The sequence below is a fragment of the Echiichthys vipera genome, assembly GCF_963691815.1.
Source record: "Echiichthys vipera genome assembly, chromosome: 4".
Lineage (NCBI taxonomy): Eukaryota > Metazoa > Chordata > Actinopteri > Perciformes > Trachinidae > Echiichthys > Echiichthys vipera.
In genome coordinates this window covers 7,784,369-7,804,334 of record NC_139829.1, presented here as the reverse complement: position 1 = coordinate 7,804,334, position 19,966 = coordinate 7,784,369, and the positions used below count along the sequence as shown (strand labels likewise).

Sequence of the window (19,966 nt, the reverse complement as noted above, 5' to 3'; positions counted from 1 at the left end):
GTGTGTTAGCAACGGTGCAGACCAACACACCTCCGGATGCAGACCTACAAACAATGAAAGCAATGAGCAATGAAAGGACGAAGCGCTGAGTGAGACATGCAAGTCAGGGCAGTGCCTGGTCTGTTCTGAAGCAGGAAAGAATGGAAATTAAAGCCAAACAGTACACTTGAAAGTGTTTCCGACAACATTTTAGGAGAGAAATAGGCAATACAGTAAAAGAATATTCGTCATATTTGATCAGCACTGCCTAGTTTGACAGGTTGATCAGAATCTCGTGAGCCTGGTAATATGGTATGGATATGGTAAGCCTGGATGGAGAACGCCAGTAAAGGAAACATGAGCTCAGCAGATTTGTCTGGTTTCCAGTAACAGTCCGGTACTTTTAAACAAAGCCATTCAACAGGGATCCCCCCCCGATGAAAACCCTGTGACAAAAGCTGAATTTAAACCAGTATGGCTGAACGAATGAAGCTTTCCTTCTTTAATCTCTGAACTTTCGGCTCTAAATTCATCCCAGTGGTCAGTGGATAAAAACAAATAATGTTTTTTCCACCTGAGGCGTTCAGGGTGCTCCTGAAAAAATGCAAGATACTCAGTAATGCGACAATCAAAAAACTTCACTCGCCCACAGGCTGCTAAAACCAACAGGATGTAAACAATGTAAAATTATAAATATCTAAACAATCGGCTTCTCAAATGTTTTATCAGTAAGGAAAAGCACTCGACATGTTTGTTAGACTTCAAGGATAGACCCAAGATGCCTTTAATGAATGTGTTTTACAACTTATATAAAATTGTTGATATTAAATTCAGATAACAGATGCATCTGTTTAGTGATTTGCACACTGGGAACAATTTAGGTTCAGTGTCTCGCTTAAAAACACAGAGACACATGGAGAGGAGGAGCCGGGGTTAGAACCACGCTATGATGAAAGGGCCAACCACCTGAGCCACAGCCAGCAGAGGTATCCCCATTGCTTATTTTGTCATTTATCCACTTCTTTCCTTCATATCCTTTGGCAACACAAATGTATTTCCATGTCATGCCAAAAAAGCTAACAGTAATTGAGAGAGAGAGAGAGTACTCTGGCGTAGGGGGAGTCACGACATGGCTGACAAACTGAGGAGATAAAATGAGTTCTGTCTGATGGGGAGAACGAGGGGGAGGAAGAAAGAGAAGCAGGGTTTCCAGCCTCACTGGAAATTGGCAAAAGTTAATAACTAGTTGTTTTTTTTAAATAGTGCACTAGGGACACATTTAACTAATAGTTAAAGGGGCAATTTCATTATATAACAGTTGAAAAGTTTGTTTTGAAATCTGTCATACCTCAGTCTTTCACTTCCTTGGAAAAGTAGCGGTTGCATAGCAATTAATTTGTGCATTTTTAGTATATTGGACAGGGTTTCCCTTTGTTTTTATCTTTGGATAAAAGTATGTACAATGGCCAACACTGCCTGGCACAAAACACCCATAAAAAATACTGCCAAATGCTTGAGAGACTCTTTCAGCTCTTGTTTTGTTTGCGTCTATCTGTGTGTGTTCCTCGGTGGCAGGAGCAATGCAAACGGTTAGGAAATATTCCACAGCAGAGACACAGAGTTTTATTTTATTTATTTATGTCTCGAGAATTCAGAAAGCGACGAGAGGAGTTTGATTTAGGACGAGAGAAAATGAAGGAAAGGACACTTGCACAACTACACGGCAGCTCTCGAACCTTAAAGGGACAGTTTGGATCTTTTGAAGGTTGTATGAAGTATTTATCCAGAGTCAATGCGTTACCAACAGTAGATAACCAACAGTGGAAACTAAGCAGTTTACTGTAACTTATTTTACACACAAATTAATATCAGTTAATGTGCATGCTATATTTACAATATTTTCACAGCTCTACCTTGCGTTCAGACATCCCTTCACAACAGGGATCTGAAGCAATTAAACATGTATCTGCACCGGTCTCCCGCTGCCTCAATTGGTAAGTTTGTTTCTGCGTGACTTTGTGGTTTTAAAGGGTTAGTTCAGATTCACCAAAGACACAACACAAACAAACTAGCCGACCGAGGCAGCGGTAGACCAGCAACTCATGTGTTCTGTGAGGTCAAATAAAAAACTATCCCTTTAAAGGATAAAGGCCTTTACATGGGCCTGTGTCAAATAAACGTCATGAAAATGTGAAATGCTCGCCTGTGAATATTCATACAGGTGAGCGGCTGAACAGTCTAGGGCTTTTATTGAGAAAGGTGAGAATGGAAGGAGTGGATCTGATATGTGCTGCCTTTGTTGAGGTTGAAAGGAGTAAAGTTTGCCATCTTGAATCTGACTTCACAGCTTTTGTGAAGGAGGTGTGGCTGTATATGTGGAAAAAGACTTGAAATATAGGGTAGTGGAAAATATGTCAACTGCTGTGGACAATCTGTTTGGATGTATAACAATTGAAATCTGTAGAGAAAAAAACTAAAATATAATAATCAGCTGTATACATAGGGCACCAGGTTCTAGCATAGAATCATTTAATAACTGGATGGAGGCATCTTTTTCAAAGGTAAATCAAAAAGTCATTTTCATCTGTGGCGACCTCAATATTGATCTTTTGAATCCAAACAAGCACAAAGCAACAGACGAATTCATTAGCACAATGTACAGCATGAGCCTGTATCCAAAAATCACCAGACCTAGTAGAATCACACCTCACTGTTCCACATTAATCGACAACATCTTCACCAATGATATTGAAGACAACACTGTCAGTGGATTACTCATCATTGACATCAGTGACCATTTGCCAGTCTTCACAGTTTACGATGGTGAATTTAAAGGAAATCGGGCATATGAAAAGACAACATATAGACGGCTGAGGACAGAAGGAACTATGGAAGCACTGAGAAATGACCTGTGTGAACAAAAGTGGGATGCTGTGTATAAGGAAAGTGATATTGATAAGGCATACAACACATTTTTAAGCATATTTACATCATTATATAATAAAAATTGTCCTATTAAACAACATAGTAGGAAACATAAATACTTAGATCGACCATGGATCACTAAGGGATTACAGAATGCCTGTAAAAAGAAAAATACACTATATAAAGAATTTATAAAAGAAAGAACTAAGGAGGCTGAAAATAAATACAAAAAAAATAAAAATAAATTAATCAGTATTTTAAGGAAAAGTAAAAAGGAATACTATCATGAGATATTAAATAAAAATAAAATGAATATTAAAGGGATATGGGATATACTAAACAGCATTATCAAAAATGGCTCTAGACAATGTTACCCTCAGTATTTCATAGATAATGATATCAAAAAGGAAAACATGGAGGATATAGTAAATAGCTTTAACCAGTTCTTTGTGAGCGTTGGACCAAACCTGGCTGAAAAAATTCCGGATCCCCCGGCATCACAGGATTGGAATGATAATCTTATAGATAGAAACACTAATTCAATGTTCCTCACAGCAGTGGAAGAGAAAGAAATAATTGATATTGTAAATAAATGTAAAGATAAAACATCTACTGATGGTAATAACATTGATATGAAAATTGTGAAAAAGGTCATTGAGGGGATTTCAGAACCACTAACTTTCATCTGTAATTTATCATTTCAAACCGGCAAATTTCCAAGCAAAATGAAAACGGCTAAAGTTGTCCCGCTGTATAAATCCGGAGATAGACACCAATTCACAAATTACAGACCCGTCTCATTACTACCACAATTTTCAAAAATTTTAGAAAAAGCATTCAATAATCGATTAGACAAATTCATAGTCAAACATAAATTACTCACTGACAATCAGTACGGATTCAGATCAAACAGTTCAACATCACTGGCATTAATGGAATCACTAGAAGTAATCACTAACGCCATAGAAAATAAACAATATGCAATTGGAATATTCATTGATCTTAAAAAAGCCTTTGACACAATTAATCATGATATATTAATTAATAAACTGGAACGACAGGGGATCAGGGGGATAGTTCTGAACTGGGTTGAGAGTTATTTAAAGGGCCGGAGTCAATTTGTGAAGTTGGGAGAGTATAGCTCATCCTACCTGGACATTGACTGTGGCGTCCCCCAGGGGTCAGTGCTGGGTCCCAAACTTTTTATTCTATATATAAATGATATATGTAACGTCTCAAATATGTTTAAATTGATACTATTTGCTGATGACACAAACATTTTTTGCTCAGGGGAGAATTTACAGGATCTTCTGGGTTGTATCACTGAAGAAATGTGTAAATTAAAAAGGTGGTTTGATAGAAATAAATTATCTTTAAATTTAAACAAAACCAAATTCATGTTATTTGGGAACTGTAAAATGAACACTAAAGCAATAATACAGATAGACGGTGTGGACATTGCAAGGGTACATGAAAATAAATTTCTGGGTGTAATTATAGACGAAAAAATAACATGGAAACCTCACATAAAGCATGTTCGAAGTAAACTGTCACGGAGCATCTCAGTACTAGGTAAGGCTAAACACTTTCTGGACCACAAATCACTCCACATTCTTTACAACTCATTGATATTACCATATTTGAGTTACTGTGCAGAGATTTGGGGCAATACTTATAAATCTAAACTACAACCACTGTCGATTCTGCAAAAAAGAGCAATCAGGATAATTCATCACACTGGGTACAGAGAGCACACTCACCCCTTATTCTCAAAATCAAAAATACTGAAACTCACTGATCTTGTCAGTTTCCAAACAGCACAAATCATGTATAGAGCAACAAACAACTCGTTACCAGTAAATATTCAAGCATGTTTTTTTCCGAGAGAAGGGGGTTATAATCTGAGGGGGGAACTGGATCTAAAACATCTGTATGCACGCTCAACTTTAAAAACTTTTTGCATTTCAATATGTGGAGTGAAACTGTGGAACAGACTAGCGGAGGAGCTCAGACAATGTCCAACCATGAGCAAATTCAAAAACAGTACAAACGGACCGTGTTTACAAGGTACAGGGAAGAAGAGGGGTGTGACGAACACTAGGGTTCTCACTTTTTGCCATACTTGTCATTTATTTCTTTATACACAAGTGGTTATTGTTTGTTTGTTGGAATTGTTTGTTTTGTTGAGCGTATTAAAATAAAAAAATAAAAAAAATGTAAAATAAATAAATAAAAGAAACAGGATACACAGGAAGTAAGAAAACCTATAGTATAGATACTAAGTGGAGAAGGGGTAGGAATTAATAAGCTTATGCTTCTTCCTGCTCCTTTTCAAACATACAAAGTGTTTTTTAATGACTCGTGTTTCAAGTGTAATTTATTTATTTCATATGTTTGAAATAAAGCATTCATTCATTTATAATCATATTGCCTTTATTCGCGGTGCAAAATCTGCATCTTTCTGATATAAAAAAACCCTTAAAAGCTTTATCTTTAGTAAAATTTGAGTTCTACGTGAAAGTACTCGTGTGTGTGGCCTTTAGGCTAAACCAAGAATTAATTTATCCTACTTTTCCAGCTTCACTGTTGTCTAACAACTACTGCACACACGCTTAAAGAGATTCTTTACTTTATACTTCAGCATGATGATGTTCCACAGGGACCTCCACTACAAATACAGGACAAACACGGTTCATCTGAACACTATACCCACATCACCATGTTACGGGTAAAGTTTCTCTTTAATAAGGTCAGCAGCACTTGGTGAATCCTGGTTTACGGCTTTAAAAGGAGACAAGTGGCTTTGGGGCAGTGCAGTGAAGGGCAGCGAGGTTTGGTCTTTTTATGGGAGTTCTCATCCTTAAACCCTTAACCTAAACCTTCAAACAGCTCTTTGAAGAAGTGAGAGGCAGACAAAATAGCTTCACTTTCAAAAACAGTCCTCACTCTTAACGTTCAAAATCCAAACGCACACACACACACACACACAGTAAAGGTAATATATATATTTGGCTCCACTCTCGTCATTTTACCTGCGTCCCACGGGGGGCAGGTTGCTCCAATCAGGTCTGCTGCAGTTCTCTGGCTGTGACACAATTATGTGATCGTAAAACATTTTTCGCATATGTTTCAATTCTCCTGATGTGTGATGTGTCTCAACTGGTAATGATTAACATTACATTAGTTCACCTCACAATTAAGTTAAGTAGCCTGAAGATGAAAATAAAAATGATAATTCGAAGATGGACTTCCACTTGATTTCCTCAACCAGGTACCTGAACCTTCAGTAGCTTTGTTTTGTATTTTTAGGCAAAAATCCTTCAGCTATGAGAGTTCATTAAAAAAGTAATATTATATTGTTTCTGTATTATATTATTATTATTTTTTATGGTCTTTCCCCCGCTTACCAATAGACAGTCCCTGACAAGAACTTCCTCTGAAACTTCAGTCATCCAACTCCTGAGACATTACTTGATGAATCAGCGTTGCTCAGATTCAAACATTATGTCTTTTGTGACACTGTAGCTCCAATCTAATCACATCTCTTCCCTCCATCTGCTTGTTTCAGCACCAAAGCATCTCAGTTGTCCTCGTTCAGCAGCTGCTAAAGCTCATAAAGCGTACCTTAAAGAGGCTGCCGAAAGCTGGCAACATCAAATTATCTTGGGAGGAAACAGCATGTATTGCTCCTGGAGGAACTGTTGCCCCAAAGCAGGAACAAACACTTCAAAAACAAAAGTCCAAGAGCTGAATTGAAATCGGTGACAAACTTCAAATCGGATTGATTTGGCTACGAGACACAGTTCTCCTTCAATATGTGTGTAAGAAAACAGGTAACACTTTACAGTATTTGACTAACGTTTTCTCATCAACAGGTTTGTATGATTTCTTATGGAATCTTATGCACAAAAATTTGCATGATATCTTAAGAAATATGGCGTTCTATTTAACGCTGTCAAAATAGTGTAATAGTTACGTAACAAAATGTGATGTTTAAATTTAGGCACCATAACTACCGTTATGTGACCGCTTAAAGCTGCAGTAGATAAAAACGAAAACAAAGATTTTAAGATCAGATGAATTTGAAAGGAGTGAGAGCTCTTCCTGCAAGAATGCATGGAAAATCCTACCTTGCACAGCCATCGAATTCTGAAAAAGGTGCCAAATACTGTATGTTTCTGTGGTTTGCAGAAATGTACAATGCCATTTTTTCTGACAACCAGGCTGCAACGGTACTGCCTGTGGCTGACAACTAGGGAGCTCTCAGTAGCCAAGGTGTATAATAGCTAAGAGGCATTAGAAGAAACACACTGTACATGCTCACAAGCTATTTCCTGGGAAAGTAATTTCTGGGAAAAACAACCAAATAGAATGTTTGTTTGTTCCTTCTGGCCAAATTTACAGTTGCATTAGAGACGTTGTCTGTAACACACACACACACACACACACACACACACACACACACACACACACACACACACACACACACACACACACACACACACACACACACACACACACACACACACACACACACACACACACACACACACACACACACACACACACACACACACACACACACACACACACACACACACACACACACCTGATCATTATAACAGACAGTGTCATTACAACTGTCAGCTGTTGATATGATCTCAGTGATGAATTATGAAAAGCAGAGGAGAGGAAGAACAGATCGATGTGACGGCATCGTTTACACACGGAGGCAAAGGAGAGGGATTGAGTAGACAGGCACAGACGACTGGAGTTAAGGAAATTCTGAAGTGAAGTTTTACTAATTAGTTATCACCTTATTGCCATGGAAACAGATACAGTTTGAAATTGCATTTTTTTTTTTAAAAAGCAGAAAAAGAGGGGAAGAAAATTGTGTTTTTCGAGGAGCAAAAGAGTAAAGGAAAGCTCCAGCAAATGAACCAGACAGACAGAGAGAAAAGATGTGGCTGAGCAGATGGTAAAGAACAAATAACATCACTTTTGCCAGTGTGTTGTTCAGTCTTAAAAGCTAAAATAAGAAATCAGTGAGGGAAAAAAAACAATTATTTTTAGAAACCAAGAAATCAAGAAACAAAGGAAGTTTAATAAGAGTTCATGAATCAATTATTCCCATGAAAAACTTTAAACAGCTACTGCTTACAGCTTTACAGCAAAGAAATAAAGACAGATGGATATCGGGTTTAATGCCCAAAAACTAAAGCGTGACAGTACACTCAGAAAGAGTGATGCCATGCAATATGATTCAATTCAGGTTTGATTTAATAATGATTCAGCTCATATTCTATATTTATATTTTAGTCAGACTACTCACGTCTGAAATGTAGCAGAACATAGTATAGAGTTCGGCTTGGAGATTTCCTCCCTCCCTGCAGATAGTTTACATCAGATACTGAGGTTAAATATTTTCCTGCAGGTGTATACTGGTGTGCCAGCACAAACACGAGGGATGACCATAGACTGCCAGGGCACGGGTGTTATGACTTGTTATATTTGTTTTGAAGGACTAAATCAAAGGCATCATTACAGTGCCTATAGAAAGTCATGATACCCTTTTGAAATAGTCACTTTTATGTTTTGTTTTACAGCCTGAAATGATAATACATTAAAAAATATATTTTCTTTTTCAGTGTGATTTACACATTTTGCCTTAGAACATTCAAGTGAATTTTTTTAATTTCTGAAAATTAATAAAAAATGAAAAACTAGAAATAAACTTCAGAATAAAATCAGCTGTTCCTTTGATTTGACTTCAGAATAAAATCAGCTGTTCCTTTGATTTGACTTCAGAATAAAATCAACTGTTCCTTTGATTTGACTTCAGAATAAAAATCAGCTTTTCCTTTGATTTGACTTCAGAATAAAAATCAGCTGTTCCTTGAGGAGTCTTCTCTTGGTAGTTCATGGTAACACCAAAAATTCACCATGGATGGAACAATGCTTTCAAAAGAGCTCCAGGATAAAGTTGTGGATACAGTGTGGAAGTTAGGAGAAGGATATAAAATATTTCAAAGGCTTTAACTCTCCCTCTGAGGACCGTTCAGAGTATTATCCAGAAGTGGAAGGCATATGGATCCACCCAGACCGGGTCTAGATCGGACTGCCCCGCCAAACTGAAGACCGAGCCAGGAAAAGACTGATCAGGGAAGCTGCCAAGAGGCCCATGGTGACCTTGGAGGAGTTACAAGTCGATCTGTGCATGTGACAACAATTTCACAAGTTCTACATGTGACAGGGTGGACAGAAAGAGAAAGAAGCCTCTTCTGAAAAAAATGTCACACTGAGTCTCATAAAAAAAAAAAACATATTGAAGATTCTGATGGTTATATGGTCAGCTAACCACCTAACCACAGCATCCCTACAGTGAAGCATGGTGGTGGCAGCATCATGTTGTGGGCTTGTTTCTCTTCAGCAGGGACTGGGCAGTTGGTCAGGATTGAAGGAAAAATGGATGCTGCCAAGTCCACCCACATTCTTGAGGAAAACCTGCAGCCCTCTCTTAGACACTTGAAAATGGGCAGGGGGTTCACCTTCAGCATGACAACGACCCAAAACACACCTCCATAAAAACAACACAGTGGCTAAAGGAGAGGAAGGTGAATGTCCTAGAGTGGCCCAGTCAGAGCCCTGACCTGAATCCTACAGAACATCTGTGGATGGACCTGAAGAGTACAGTCATCACCGCTCACCACAGAATCTGACTGAACTCCAACAGTTCTGCAGGAAGAATGGGGAAATATTCTCCACTCTAGCTGCACAAAGCTGGTAGAGACAGATCCAAACAGACTGATGCTGTAATTAAAGCAAAAGGAGCCTCCACAAAGTATTACATCTGGGGACTCATGACTTTTCAACACTGCTATTATAGTTTTTCATTTTTGATTAAGTCTTAGAAATTTTGAAAAAAAAATCACTTGAATGTTGTTAGACAAAATGTGTAAATCACGCTGTAAAAAAATTATATTTTTTATGTATTATCATTTCAGGCTGTTAAACAAAAAAGTGACTATTTCAAAGGCCTATCATGACTTTCTATATGCACTGTACATCCTCATTGGGAAATACCACACAAAATACTAATTGCTTTCAACTAACTGGTATTTTCACTATATGGGTTATGAGTTAACACCTTCGACTTAGGGAACAAGGAGCCAGTGTTTTTTGTTCATAATGATACTTTGCTAATGTAACTTTAACATCAGTTGTTTCCAATGAGTTTCCAATTTCTTCAAATTTTGTAACACTCTTATATTTATTATTTAAGTCTTGTATTTGCCTCATCAGTCTGTGTATGTGTGTGCGTGTGTGTGTGCATGCGTGTGTTTGTGTATGTGTGTGTGTGTGTGTGTGTTCGTGTATGTGTGTGTCATCATGGCAAAATGTGGTCCTCGAGACACTAGCGGAAACTATCACAGAGGTAGTTTTGAGTATTTTGCCAGGTGTTTACTGTATGTTGCTCTGTTACAGATGTTTAGCTGAAAACCAAACAAAGGCCGAGTTAAAAGATGGGTGTGATCCGAGCAAGGGCAGCAGAAGTAGGAAGACAGGAAGATGCAGTCACGAATCGTTACAGGTGTGTAGTTGAAATCAAAATGAAGATAGAATCAGTTTGAAGATAGCTGTGAGCCAAGCAAAGGGGACTGGATGTAGGGCAGGAGAAACGTGAGCAGGGACCATTACCCCACCAATTTTGCGACCCTGGCCCAATTTGGTGCCACGGCTGGTGTGATCACATCGCAAAATGGTCTCTAATATTTTCAGCTTTTTATTTTATTCTTTTGTTTTAAAGCTGCAGTAGGTAAAAAAAAAAAAAAGGCACTATTTGCAACAGAAGTGAGACCTCTTCTTACAGCTCTCCCCTCCAATAGGGACGCTCTTTCTCTCAGTAATGACCTGTGATTGGTCAAAGTCTCCCGTCACAGGGTAGATTTTCTAGCGTGAAAACAGAGCCAAGAGGATGTGCTGAAGTCTAATTTTCTCTCAAAACACTTATATGATGAGATTTTTATGGATTTTTTGCCCAACATGCCCAAAAATAAACTGCCCCGGTTTATTGCCTTTTTATGTCTTACTGTATGTAAAGCATTTTGAATTGCCTTGTTGTTGAAAGCTGTTTTACAAATAAACCTGACTATATGAATGCAATGCCTTAGAACTCACAGAATAATCAATGCATTAAAATAGAGTCTGTTGGGGATAATTTGTTTTTATGTATGAAGTCAAAACATAACTAATGTGGCATAGTCATTAGTATGGGTCCTTAATGCTGGAGTATATGTCATGCATTAATTTAAGCTGAGTCATGCATTAATTCCTGTCAGGTCATTAGACGTTTACTGATGATGATCAAACAGGGAAAGAGAGACTAAATCGTTAATGAAATGGATGAATTACCCAGATACCCACTTAGAAAATTTCAGCTATATTTAACAGGACAAATAAACTCATCAACCTATCTGGCAGGACTTATTACCAACCCTACAGCCCAGAATGAGACCCACACACATGTGGAGAACGAGTCCGCCTGCATCCCCTGACCCATTAAAGCCGGAGCACGCTGCCTGCAGCCACTCGTATATCACCATAGTCTGAGTGCAACCAGTAGTAGAAGTGAAGTCCGCACTATTGGCAAAGATCCCAGGAGTCATTAAGCTCGGCCTCTAACTGTCATTGCCCCCTCCCCCCTCAGTGGCTACTGTGGGGCTTGCGGGCCGAATTTGGGCCAATGCAAAGTTCAGAAGGTCCCACAGAGATAGGACATTACCCTTTAATGAGGATAATTATTAACACCTACTGGCTCTGCACAGATCATTCTCATGGATGTCTGTATGAATAGAGAGACCCACCCTCCCACTCCACTCATTACTGTAACACAATATAAAAGTGCAAGCTGCTGCTGACAAGGACCGTGATGAAGATATGTTGGTTGCGTAGGTCATTTTAAATACATATTCCCATGTAAAATAAAGGCATTTAAATTTTTCACAAACCCTGCAGTAAGCCCTGCATTGTTTTTGAAGGAGACCTGCATTTTATATACTTTTTTGAAACCATATTTCACTCACGCAATGAGACCTCCACAAGATGGAAAAAGCACAGTACACCCGGAGGATCCAGAGATCACCTCTATGTTATCACCACAAAGACCCAGCAGCACACCTAGTCCATTGTCTTCAGGCTAGTTGGGATATAGAGGTAACGATAACCGTGATATTTAAAAATGAAATATTGATATTGTGTTAATAATAAATATGCGTGCAGTGACATGAAAATTTGATTCCTCTCTCCTCAACAAAGTGAAATTCCGGCGTGAAATCCTCCCAGGGTCTTTTCCGGCAAATACACTCATCAAATAAGCCATTTAGACAATTTTTTCATCTAACAACTGTTAACGGAAATATCCTGGACAGACACTAACAGTCGCTAACAGTATGCAGCAAACACTTGATAAAGAAGACATTAGGATTACAATTGATCTATGTAGCTCGGGGCAGCACGGTGAAAGCATTAAAGCGTCTTTTTTAACCATTAACACTTCTCATGATAACACCAAACCTCTGCAGCAGCATGAGAAGAGTCCTTACACATTAACCAAAGCACCAACAACGTAGTTAGTGAACCCAGAGTTTATTAAAAGATTGTTTAAAGACTTACCAACTGGCCCCAATACCAGCTCCTCTCGTAGTCCATTCAAGTCAATTACCAAAGTCAATCCCAAAGGAAGGAGCCCATTGGTGCTTTGTTTTATGTGTAAGGACTTATCATGCTGCTGCAGAGGCTTGGTGTTATTCTGAGCAGTATTAATGGTTAAAAAAGACGCTTTAATGCTTTCACCGTGCTGCCCCCAGCTACATAGATCAACTGTATTCCTAATGTCTTCTTTATCAATTTTGAAATTTAGAGTTTCTTCTAGTCAGACAAAATAGTTATATGGTAAGGATGTCCTCTTCCCTTTTCTAATAATCCAGCCTTCCTCAGAGCTGCTGTTTTCTTCCAGGTATGCCGTGTTTTATAAAAACCACGGTTATTTTGTCTGACTAGAAGTAACTCTAAATTTCAAAAAGTGTTTGCTGCATTCGGCTGTTAGCAACTCTCCCTGATATCTCCATTAATAGTTAGTTACACGAAAAACATTGTCTCAATGGCTTATTTGATGAGTGAATTTGCTGAAAAAGATCTGGATCTGATTTTATGCCGGAATTTCACTTTAATACATGTTGATGGTTTTTGGAAGTGAACAGTTGTATCCCTCTTGAAAAGATGACATAGTCTTAGGAAAAGTAACAACCATCATATATAGATCAACCATAGGCACCATCGTAGATATGTAAACTGTGAGAAAAAGTGATGACTTATTTTTCTTCTCTTTCATTTGGGTTTATGTTGGAAGGGTAAGATTGGCTTATTTGCTATTGTGTACTGTCATTTGTTACTGAAATATAAAAATAATGAGAAAGAAATTCTAAAGGAAACACTGACTTGAGAAATATATTCTGGTTTTAGGTGACTTGTGTTAGCTTGCTTGCTAATGTGCTGAATGACAGGCTATGTGATGAGTGGAGAACATCAGCAAATACAGTAAAAAACAAAAAAATCTGATCTGGCTGGTTCGCTGCTTGCAAATTACCTTATCAGCTAACGTTACGAAGGAAGCAGCGCTAGATCCATGAAGTATAGAGAAGTTACAGATAGCTGGCTAATATTAGCTTGCTAGCTGTGTCTTGGTTGCGCTGCATGAATCATCCATCGGTTGCTTCATGGCACTGGCCGACGGAGTGATTTGCAAACTGCAAGCCAGCATTATTCTAAATATGACTGTAATTCGTTTTAAAGCACTATGCCATCATGATGCTGGTCAATTATGGTCAGTCTCACTGTTTTGACTGGAACTCGCTTGCGGCTATGGAGAGGCTGACTATAATTAGAGACACAGAGAACCTTTAAATCTCAGTCTCTATAAATGTCTGCTCTTTTGTTGATGTACTTTTTTTTGGTGGGTGTGTTTGTCTAGTTTTGAACTTGACCTCAGCCCTGTAAGACAAAGGCTTGCAGAGAACAGTAGACAGTAGTTTTAAATCAGTGTCATTACAGCGACTAAAAGCTATTTGTATCCTCTCAAATAATCATTTAAAGAAGGAAAGAGCATTTCGTTTGGGTAAAAGCAGCTTGAAGGTAACTTCATTAGGAAGAGATGCTTCGACCGCCAGCTGAATCTCAACATGCCCTCGATATTCTTAATGTTACGTATCTACAATGCTCCGAAAACAAACAGCACCTCAACAACAAACGAGGAAGGTAAACATGTCACCCACCAAGAATAAAACAATCATATGTCACTGTCAATGCTTTGACCTGTAATTATGGTGCAGCCAATATCCATGTGAGGGTAATTTTGGAGAGGGTAATCATTTCCGAGGCTTCATCAGAATCGAATCAGCGGAGCCTGAGGAATTAGTTGTGACTGACTGAGGATAAATTAATAATCAGACAAAGAGCCAGCCCATAACCTCCAGAGAAATACTAGGAAATGCAAGACATTTCGATGTATGTTAGAAGATTGATACTACAGCTGATATTGTCTAATTGTTGTATCCCTGCAGAACACATCATATCATTTGTCACTAGCTGCTGCTTATTAAAATAAGTATCTATGGCAGCTACAGGAGAGAGAAAAATACTAAAAGATTGTGGCAGGTGTCTTCAGCAGGCGCACTGATCACTAAGTGAGATTAACATGTAAAGTTTGATCAGGTAGGTTGCTGCTGCACAGTGAAATGTCTCTATTTGAATCATTTTAATTGTAGCTTAATCAAACTATCACTGTTTTTACACTTTTACTTAGTCTTCCTGTATTTTTATCAGTTTGCCTTCACATATTAATAAAGTATTTTTCTTTTTGGTACCATGCAACAGTGCCTACATTTACATGCACATTTACATGGCTAATGAAAATAAATATTTCACTTATATTCCCTTTACATGCAGCTGTCCACATAGGGTACATTTTCCCAAACTTTTCCACCGGGGCATAACTTGTTCTCCTTCTGAACAGAAATGTGGGTTTTTCTTTTGGGCATGCATCTTTATGGCGGAGGTAGTGTGCAGTTGATCTACTAATCAGAAGACCAGCGGGTAAGTCCCGGCTCCTCCAGTCAGTATGTGTGTGTGTGAATGTTGTGTGTGAATGATTAGATTAGTTCCTGGTAAGCAGGTGGCAGCCATCAGTGTATGAATGTGTGTGTGAAAGGTGTAAAAGTGTAAATGTGCCTTGAGTGGTCGGAAGAACTGATAAATACAAGTCCATTTACCATTTAACACAACAACATAGACAGCTGACCGTAAGCCATAAAACACAAACATCCCACATGTCTTAATTAGATCATGCTATATTCAGAATAGGGCCTAATTCAGAATACCTTAAGGGAATATGCTGTTTACATGACTGGTATCAATAATAGTGAACTATTAGTGTGCATGTAAATGCAGTCAGGGATCAGTTGATAACTAGAAAGTGTTAAGAATATTGATTTGTAATCAGTCAGTGAGTTTACCGACTACAATGTTGCATCTTTAATTCAAATACATCATTGATAAAATAATCCAATAATGAGCTGCAAGCACAAAGAAAGACCTCAAACTACAGACAAGAAGTTTTTGGGGCGCTTTCACACCAGCCTTATTTATTTCGGGTGATCAAACTTGTTCCCTCATTTGCTTCAGTTCATTTGTGCAGGTGGGAATGCAGCGATTGTACTCGGGTGAACACCAGGGCCCTCATTTATCAAACGAACATACGGCAGAAAAACGTGCGTACGACCATTTTCTGGCAAACCTCGGCATTTATCAATTTGGACGTGAGCGTTAGCTACGATCAAATCTCACGTCTGGTAAGAGATCGTGTACGCAAATTTCAGCCTGTGTATTTGCGGTGCAGCATGGCAAAATCTGGCTGAAAATAATTAACAAACCTCAGCTATCATCAAGCATAAGCAGTCACATATTAAGAACAGATCAAAACGGATTCTTAAATTGAAGAAAAAAAATAAAAATTGTGGTTGGAGCAATTGATTGTACTCATGTGCGTCTGAAGGCACCATCCCTGAATGATTACGCATTCATCAATCGCAAAAACTACCACTCGATAAATGTACAGGTGATTTGTGATGCCAAGCTGTCGCATTTAAACGTGGTGGTCAGGTGACCAGGGGGGGGACACACACGATTCTTTTATATTTCAAAACAGCTCGGCTCCAGCCCCCCGCGACCCCGACATTGAATTAATGAATGAATGTGTTGGCGTGCGGCTGCAGCAAGACGCACTGCAGAGCCAAACTCATCTCCTCGGTTCGTGGCTACCCTCGATGAATTGCATTAAATCAAACAAGGTATCAGATGATTAACATCTTGTTATGGTTCTAGGTGACAAAGGTATCCTCTTACGGAATACCTAATAACCCCGCTGGCAAACCCCGCTACAGAGCAAGAGCGCCGGTGCCGTGAAATGCACCCCCTTGCATTATAGGTGATATACTGGATCAGAAGGCTGTTGTTTCCACCTAACGGAGTAGTTTATATACAGCTAACCCACAACGGTCAGAACATTGGTTACTTACAGTCTTTAAACTATTTTAAAGAGTTTAAAATCACAAACTTGGATAATAGCGAACACAAAACAACACCTTGTATTTGTATTTGACTGAGCGTTTCCTAAATATAATCCCAGCTTTTCTTGCAATTCATAGGTTCAAAGGTGTGCGCTTTTAATTGGGTTTAACCTGTCCAACAGTGCGCACAGGCGTACACGGGTCTCAGTGGAGCGCTGCTTCAGTTTGACTGCCTTCGTTATTCTTTTCCATACAGCGTTTTTATGGGCCCCTTTTATTCCACTCTTAAGACTGACAAAAAGCACATCTTTATTTTGCAACATCTCGGATGTCAGGATGCTGATCTGTGTGTTCGGAAAAGTTTCTTTTCTAACCTGCGTTCCTTCTCTCCGTGTTTGACCTCAGTGGGCGAGGCCTCCGAACCAGGAATAGTTAAGGGTGTAACATGTTAATGATAATCGAATTAAGCCGCAGCATTTGTCAAGGCCCGCTCATTCGTACACTGAGATTTGTCAGATACGAATGTTTCATAAATCACCCGGGGTCCTTTCCTACGACCAATTCTGCGCTCAGATCTGCGCCCGTTTTCACGCAAGATTGATAAATGAGGGCCCAGAAGTGGACCAAAGAAGTTCCAACTTCCAAACGAACTCTGGTGCGGTTCGTTTGTGGTGAGGGCAGCTCCTGTAGCCGGCTACAGGATTTACATTATGATTAAGTCCCCCCCTTGTCACCACAACAACAACAACAACAACAACAACAACACATGATGTAATAACAGAGGACCAACTCCAAAATCAACCTTGCAGTTTGCCAGCGCGGCAATTCTGACCAATCAGAGAGCAGTTCAGGCTCTGTGTTATTGCACCATCCCAGACACATCTGACCAATGAGTGAAGTGCTTTTTTTCCTTTTTTTGTCCAAAACCTTTATTGAGCCAAAGTGCAGGTACATTTTGGTTCATTTCAGCACGTCATCGACTGATTCAGACCAGATCAAATGAATAGATGTGAAGGAACCAGACCAGCTGGAAAAACAGAAACAACTTTTAATTTTTCCTGGTGCACACCAGGGAAGTGGAGTAGAAACGGAATATCTGGCGTGAAAGCGCCTTTAGACTGATTTAATGAGAGGTGGTTAAGTTTAGATATAACTTAAACCTATATGTTTGGTCATTGGTTTTGCTGAAATTCTCAGATATGATACTGTTACTTTTAGATCTGGTGTGATTAAGCTTGTTTTCAAATCAAAGCACCGGTCAATGTTGTTTTTGTTGGTTCTACTTTGGCCATCAAGGCGCGTTACATCACCTTGCTTTACAAACATAAAGCTAAATGGTCCTGATTTGTGGGATTGAATTGGAAAGATTAGTGTTTATCTGTGGTTTGTTTTTATTGCGTCTGGCGGTCACTTACCCCGAAGTTGGAGGCCGCAAATCTGGCGGGAGCAGAGACGTTGGTGGAGGCGATTGGGTGGGCGTAGAAGGCATTGATGTTGGCCAGCAGGGTGCTCATCACTGCCGGCACCCCAGACAGCATGTATTTAGAGGACAGGCAAGAGAAATGGCTGAGGGGGGAAGGAAACAGGAGAAGAAAAGAGAGAGAGAGAGAGAGAGAGAGAGAGAGAGAGAGAGAGAGGGAAGGTTAGAAGGTTTGGAAGGAGGAAATTGAAGGTTTAAAAGTAGTAAGTGGGTGGAGGAAGAAGGAAGGAAAGGTGTTGACACAGAGAGATCAGAGGGAGGATGGATGAAATGCATTATGGAAAAGGAGTAGGATGCAGCGCCAGATGAGAGAGAAGAGAGACAGAGTCAAAAATTGAATAAAAGTGAAGATGAAGTAAAAACAGTTCAGCATTTTTCTTCAACTGTCATTACTTAATATCACTATGATGTCAGACACACCTTTAACATGAAACAGCTCCTTAACTTTTTTGTTGTCCTGTGATAACGATGATTCAAGACACTGTCAGAAAACTGCTGAGCCAGGCAGCTCTCAAAAGGTCATTTTATTTAGTTTTAACATCACTTTCATTGAGGTACAGCGGAGCCAAAAAGGTATCAATTCTCTTATGTTGAGTTGTGTGTCCGAGGTAATAACCCAGTTCAGGGGTCTTGAAGTCGGTAACTATACATTTTGCAGGTTACAAACCGGGGTCGTCACGTGTGATGTGACACTTAACACTGATCAGCTCGGGGCACCACTACGGTGAATTCATTAAAACAGCTTTTTTAACCACTAATACTGCTCAAAATAACAACAAACCTCTGCAGAAGCATGAGAAGAGTCCCTACACAGAAAACAAAGCAGCAACAACGTAGTTAGTGAACCCTGAGTTTATTAAAAAAGAGAGTTTTGAAAGACTTACTAACAGGCCCCAGTACCAGCTCCTCTCATAATAAAGTCCATTACAGTGGATTACCAAAGTCAATCCAAAAGGAAGGAGCCCATTGATGCTTCGGTTAATGTGCAAGGACTCTTATCATGCTACTGCAGAGGTTTGGTGTTCAGTTTTTATGCTCCACAAATCTGGAACAAACTTCCAGGAAACTGCAGGTCTGCTGCAACTCTTAGTTCTTATAAATCAAGACTAAAGACTTTTCAGTAAACTGCACTGTAACTTCTTTAACTGTAACCATCTTTCTCCCAATGCTTTTAATGTTTTATGTGAAGCACTTTGAATTGCGTTGTTGTTGAATTGTGCTATACAAATTAACCTTCCTTAATGTCATCATGAGCAGTATAAGTTGTTAAAAAAAGTTGTTTTAATGCTTTCACCGTGCTGCCCAAAGCTAACCAATGTTAGCCGCATTCGGCTTTTTGTGACTCTCCGGGATATCTCCGTTAATAATTGTTACAAAAAAGAAAATTGTCTGGATGGCTTATTTGATGAGTGTATTTGCCGAAAAAGACTGTGGGAGGATTTTGAGCCGGAATTTCACTTTAAGGAATGAAACAGTTATGTAAAATGTTATGTTTAAATATGAAAATGAAGCATTATCTTATGAAATATGTGCTTATTTGCATTCATTTCCAGAAGAGAAATGTGAACTTATAAAGCCAGGTTCAAAATTCTTGTTGACATATTAGAATAAAAAGGTTTTTACTGAGGGGGTTTTGGATTTATTCTGTCTGACGGAAACCTGATTCTCTTGCAGCTGCTCATGGATGAGTTGTTGGGTCTCTGTAAATCATAAATAAGTTATGGAATGTGGTCTAGACCTACTCTATATGGATAGAGTTATAGATAACTGTTTCATGATCTGACACTCTTTTTGTATCACTCTATTAATCAGAAAATACTGTCCACAGCCATAAAAAAAATAATGGCTAGGCTATGAATGATATATGCACAAGCCCCTCTGTGAAAACCTTCATTGACAGGAAAGAAAGTGGAAAGTTTGGTGTGTGTAAGCTGCGGATGTGGAGATTTCTGGTTCAGAG

The 19,966-nt window shown here is 39.1% G+C and overlaps 1 protein-coding gene across 1 annotated transcript in view; it reads right to left on the bottom strand.

The window, feature by feature from the left end:
* Positions 1-19,966, bottom strand: part of LOC310945592 (protein unc-13 homolog B-like) — a gene marked incomplete at both ends in the record, with an annotated part of 78,273 nt that overhangs the window by 48,792 nt on the left and 9,515 nt on the right. The window contains one exon of the mRNA XM_083911732.1: positions 17,942-18,092. Within this exon, the coding sequence (XP_083767858.1) occupies positions 17,942-18,092 (151 nt within the window). The remainder of the gene's footprint in view (positions 1-17,941; positions 18,093-19,966) is intronic.